The sequence below is a fragment of the Mandrillus leucophaeus genome, unplaced genomic scaffold, assembly GCF_000951045.1.
Source record: "Mandrillus leucophaeus isolate KB7577 unplaced genomic scaffold, Mleu.le_1.0 Scaffold78, whole genome shotgun sequence".
Classification (NCBI taxonomy): Eukaryota; Metazoa; Chordata; class Mammalia; order Primates; family Cercopithecidae; genus Mandrillus; species Mandrillus leucophaeus.
The window spans coordinates 1,834,573-1,840,526 of NW_012108474.1; the positions used below are offsets into that span (position 1 = coordinate 1,834,573).

The window sequence follows — 5,954 nt, forward strand, 5'->3', positions numbered from 1 at the left end:
CCTCCCACCTTGGCCTCCCCAAAGTGCTCAGATTACAGATCTGAGTCACTGCACTCGGCCTTTATATAACTTTTACTTCCCCAAAACATAAGGACTAACAGCCTGCTGTTGACAAGACTTCGCAACAATGTAAGCAGTTGATTGACACATATGTATATGTTCTATGTATTATATACTGTTTCTCACAATAAAGTCACCTAGAGAAAGGAAAATGTTATTAAGAAAATGGTAAGGAAGGAAAAATATGTTTACTATTTATGAGTGGAAGTGGGTCATTATCGAGCTCTTCATCCTCATCATCTTCACACTGAACAGGCAGAGGAGTTGTTGATCTTGGTGTCTCGGGGTGGCAGAGTCAGAAGAAATCTGCATCTAAGTGGCCCCTGCAGTTCAGACCTTGTGGTTCAAGGTCAAGTGCACAAGCCAAGGAACAGCAAAGCCCGCCAGCGCCACCTCATGCTGGAAGAGGCAGGGGCAGGTTCTCCCTCAGAGCCTCCGGAAGGCATCAGTCTGGACAGCACCTGGATGGCAGACTTCTGGCTTCCAGAACTGTGACAGAATAAATGTCTGTGCCAGAAGCCCCTCGGTTTGTGGTAATTTGTTCAGGCAGCCACAGGAAATCAACACACCGTGTCTGCCCCCAGGTTCTAGCCAGTGTGTGTGGGATGCAGACAGGGCAGTGGGTGCCTGACTCTACTCAGAAGGGAACCTCTTGGCCAGGTGCAGTGGCTCACGCCTGTAATCCCAGCACTTTGGGAGGCTGAGGCGGGTGGATCACAAGGTCAGGAGTTCGAGATCAGCCTAGCCAACATGGTGAAACCCCATTTCTACTAAAAATACAAAATTAGCCGGGTGTGGTGGCGCACACCTGTAGTACCAGCTACTCAGGAGTCTGAGGCAGGAGAATCGCTTGTACCTGGGAGGCGGAGGTTACAGTCAGCCAAGATCAAGTCACTGCACTCCAGCCTGGGAGTCAGAGTGAGGATCCATCTCAAAAAAAAAAAAAAAAGGGAACCTCTTGGAGGTCGCCCTGGCCCTCCCACAAGACACATGCAGGGGACAGCCTGGTTAAGGACATTATGTCCTTAACTGAACTGGAGCCACCCAGCCAGCTGCTGGGGTGTACATTAAGCCCTGCAAGGATTTATTTTCTTTTCATAGCCCCATGTACTCGAAGTCCTGCAAAGTCATCCTTTTCACAGGCAAAAGGCCCTTGCCCTGTCTCCCAATTTCTGAAGTGACAGTCATACATTGAACAGCTTTCCCAGGATTCATTTTCACCATCAAGCACCTGACACGGGAAATCCAATCTAGCAAGGTGATATGGTTTGGCTCCGTGTCCCCATGCAAATCTCACGATGAATTTTATCTCCTGTGTTGGAGGTGGGGCTTGGGGGGAGGTGACCTGGATCAGGGGGGTGGTTTCTCACTATCCCTAGTGCTGTCTTGTGATAGAGATCTGACGAGATCTGGCTGTTCAGTGTGTGGCCCCTCCCGCTTCGCCCTCTCGTCCTCCTGCTCCGGTTGTGCAGGAGGCACTGCTTCCCCTTGGCCTCCCACCACGACTGTAAGTTTCCCGAGCCCCTGGGCCTGCTTCCTGTAGAGCCTGTAGGAATGGGAGTCAACAAAGCCTCTGTTCTGTATAAATTACCCATCTCAGGTAGTTCTTTACACAGTGTGAGAACGGACTAATAAACTAGGTGAAATCAATAAACAGGCTTCGGCTCAATTGAGAGGAAGGATTTCAAACTCTGCTCTGGTTTTCTTGCCGTGGAGCAGCAACTTACCTGCCAGGTTCGCACTTGAACTCGGTTTGACTCCACCGTATAAACGCTTTCTTCATGCATTGCTAACACGGGCGTCTCACATAAGAAGGTCCCTAAAATGAAAGACGAACATCAGGAAGGAGGCTGCTCATCCGCCAGACTTGCCCGGAGTTTCAGGAGCATTCCCACACATGATCCCCAATTAATCTCGGTCTCACCACAGCTTCATAGGGGTGTGCTATCTGCACCTCACAGATGAAGAAAATGAGGCTCTGAGGCACAGGGAACTGTCCACGGCCACGGCCGCGGCCACAGCTAGCAGTGGCAGCGTGTGCAGGCCCTGGGCTGACGTGGAGACTCCATGCTGGGCTCTGGGCTCCCTGCCCTGCACCCCTCCCATCTGGCAGCTCGCGCTCCCAGCAGCACAGCATCTACGACAACACACCCATTTAAGCAAGTGTTTGCTCATTTTAGGTGGAACTTTGGTGGCCACAAGCCCTGGTTCCTGGACCTAACTATTACGGTTGGTGCAAAAGTGGTTTTTGCCATTAACCACAATTACTTTTGCACCAACATAATAGATAAGAATCTAGAGGCCAGGCGTGGTGGCTCACACCTATAATCCCAGCACTTTGGGAGGCTGAAGCAGGTGGATCACTTGAGGTCAGGAGTTCGAGATCAGCCGGGCCAACCTCGTGAAATGCTATCTCTACTAAAAATACAAAAATTGGCCAGGTGTTGTGGTGCATGCCTGCAATCCCACCTACTTGGGAGGCTGAGGCATGAGAATTGCTTGAGCCCAGAAGGCAGAGGCTGCAGTGAGCCACCATCACACCACTGCACTCCAGCCTGGGTGACAGCAAGACTCTTGTCTCAAAAAAAATCTAGTTAGGGAGACGATAATATACACAAAACAGAAACTATCCCAGCACCTGCTGTGTTGGTCCTGCTGGGGGAAATAAGAAGTTCACCCTTGCTCCTAGGGAGTCTACAGAGGAGAGGAGATGTGAAGTGTCAGTACAATTCGGGACAGAGTGTGAAAAATGTTATGAGAGAACTTTAGGCAACAAAGTGTTACGGAGAAAAGATCTAAGGGAGAGGCGGAAACTAGTGAAGGACGTGCCTGGAGAGGTGGGGATGTTCAAACAAACGAGGGGGCAACCGCCCTGGGAATGGCATGACCCGAGGCCTCCTGTGTGCGCAGGCGGCTGAGGGGCAGGGTTGGTGAAGGTGATAACTGTGGAAGGCGAGGAGCTGAGGAGCACATCCTGATGGCTGGGCCACTGCAGTGGGCTGGGAAACGTTCCCTGAAGACGTCAGGTCCTGCTCCCTGGCACCTGTGAATATTACTTTATATGGCAGAAGATGGAAAGGTCTTGGGATGGGGAGATTATACTGGGTTATCCAGGTGGGCCCTAAATATAGTCACCAGTGTCCCTGTAAGAGGGAGGGAGGCAGATTTCAGACCAGAGGCAATGTGACCACAGAGACAGAGACCACAAGCTGAAGACTGCTGGCAGCCACCCGAAGCTGAAATAGTTCTCCCTGGGACTGCAGAGGAAGCGTGGCTCTGCTGACGCAGTCACTTCTGCCCAGTGAAACTGATTTGGGACCTCTGGCCTCCAGAACCACGGGAGAATACATTTCTCACAACTCCGTTTTCTGAAGCCACCAAGTTTGTGGTCCTTTGCTACAGCCATCCCAGGAAACTCCCATAGACATGCTTAAGAGAGCAGGAAGAAAACAATGGCCAAGGCTGGACACAGTGGCTCACGCCTGTAATCCCAGTACTTTGGGAGGCTGAGGTGGGCAAATCACCTGAGGTCAGGAGTTTGAGACCAGCCTGGCCAAAATAGTGAAACCGTCTCTACTGAAATATAAAAATTAGCCTGGCGTGGTGGTGCACGCCTGTAATCCCGGCTACTGGGGAGGCTGAGGCAGGAGAATTGCTTGAGTCTGGGAGGCAGAGGTTGCAGTAAGATGAGATCACGCCACTGCACTCCAGCCTGGACAATGATGGCCAAAGTAACTGCAGAGAGCTGGAGAGACCTTGGGGACCTGGAAGGGTGTTTGAGGTTAATGGAGCATCTCTGAAGAGACACCTTGAAGTTTCAGGCAGAGGCTGGCCTTGGGTCAAGACACCACAGGTCTCACGGCTGTGTATGGTCTGGAAACACTTCAGAAGATGGGAGGCAGCCACCCCCTCCCTGGAAGGAACCCACAAAAGCATTGTGGCTGTTTACGCCCACACAGCAGGCCCCAGGATGCACGGACAACACGGGGCCAGAGCCGCAGCCCTGCCTCTGGAAATGCGGGCACAGGCACGAGGGTCTCCCCAGCCCCTATGCCAGTCCTCAACTGCACCACAGTGGCCCTCTCAGTAGGCAGGGAGAAAATAAAGCCAGGTAGTGGGAGTGCCTCTGTTGGGGTGAAAAGAACCCACCTGCACTCCGCATCACAGCTTCAGAAAGTTCGAAGATCGCCACCTGCCTTCCGTTCCAGACTGCGACAGCATCCTGGAAAGAATCGTGGACATTCAAGGTAAAGGGCAGGAAAAGTGAGGTGCAGACTGCACACCCCACGGTGCACTTCCAAAGCCTCCTTCTCCTCTAAACGCTTCCGAACGCTGCTGCTCCATCGCCCTAAGACTGTGAGATCACTGGGTCCTCTGTGAACATGGGTTAAGGCTGTTTTCTGCGTTATATAAAATATCCCTGGGTTTTATTATGATTATTTTCTTTTTTTTTTATTTAAGGTATGGGGAATGGCAAAGAAAGCATCCCTCTCTTTCCTTTATTTACTTTTTAAATTTATTTATTTATTTATTTATTTTTTGAGACGGAGTCTCGCTCTGTTGCCCAGGCTGGAGTGCAGTCGCGCAGTCTCGGCTCACTGCAAGCTCTGCCTCCCAGGTTCATGCCATTCTTCCACCTCAGCCTCCTAAGTAGCTGAGACTACAGGTGCCCGCCACCACCCTCGGCTAACTTTTTGTATTTTTAGTAGAGATGGGGTTTCACCATGTTAGCCAGGATGGTCTCGATCTCCTAACCTCGTGATCCACCTGCCTCGGCCTCCCAAAGTGCTGGGATTACAGGCTTGAGCCACCGCGCCTGGCCTATTTTTTTTTTTAATTTATAAGGGTAGATGGCAGGTGTATATATTTTTATTATTATTTTCCTTTTTTTGAGACAGGGCCTCACTCTGTCGCCCAGGCTGGAGTGCAGTGGCACGACCTCGGCTCACAGCAAGTTCCACCTCCTAGCTTCAAGCAATGCTCCTGCCTCAGCCTCCTGAGTAGCTGGGACCTCAGGTGCCCACCACCACACCCAGCTAATTTTTGTAGTTTTATTAGAGACGGAGGAGTTTCAGCATATTGGCCAGGCTGGTCTCGAACTCCTGACCTCAAGTGATCTGCCTACCTCAGCCTCCCAAAGTGCTGGGATTACAGGCATGAGCCACCACGCCCAGCCTATATTTTCATTATGATTTTCTTCATGAATATGATGTACATAGATATCCAGGAAACAAGAGAATCTAGGATGGAACTGAGAGTGGCCTAACCTACCATCTGGGACCCTTGCTGCCCTGAACTACCTGGCAATGGGGCAGTTCTTTTCTCTGTGTTGAAGACCCCTCCTCCGACCCGCGGGTCCCCTCGGCAGTCACCTTAGTGGCAAACACCCCACTGATGTGCATATCGGTGCGCAGGCTGTGCGCTACCCCCGTGGACAGGAAGCACACATTCAGCAGGCTCGGGGAGACCTGCACGGCGGCCACTTGCTGGTGGAAGTGTGACGACATGGCCTGCTCGCTGAGGATGGCCACGGAGATGACGTTGTTCACTGCCAGCAGGTTCTTCCTGGAACCCCACTTCATTTCCAGGTTGCAAGAGAAAGAACCAGATGTGCGAAAAGAGCAGGAGAAAGATGCAGTCAGGAGAACGCTTATACACATGAGAACTCAGAAACCATTTCTAAGCACCATTGTTTTGGACTTAAAAAATGATCTCAAAAAATGTTTTATAAAGGTAAAGTGTGTGCTGTGTAGAAAGACTTTAAGATACTGATGCTCGGGTCGGGAATGGTGGCTCAAGCCTGTAATCCCAGCACTTTGGGAGGCCAAGGCAGGCGGATCACGAGGTCAGGAGATCGAGACCATCCTGGCTAACATGGTAAAACCCCATCTCTA

At 51.2% G+C, this 5,954-nt stretch overlaps 1 protein-coding gene across 1 annotated transcript in view; it reads right to left on the reverse strand.

Moving 5' to 3' along the window:
- Positions 1-5,954, reverse strand: part of IFT140 (intraflagellar transport 140) — a 115,834-nt gene that overhangs the window by 85,538 nt on the left and 24,342 nt on the right. The window contains exons 11-13 of the mRNA XM_011966937.1: positions 5,433-5,636; positions 4,210-4,282; positions 1,788-1,879 (exon numbers count right to left, since the gene is read on the reverse strand). Coding sequence (XP_011822327.1) covers positions 1,788-1,879; positions 4,210-4,282; positions 5,433-5,636 — 369 coding nt within the window. The remainder of the gene's footprint in view (positions 1-1,787; positions 1,880-4,209; positions 4,283-5,432; positions 5,637-5,954) is intronic.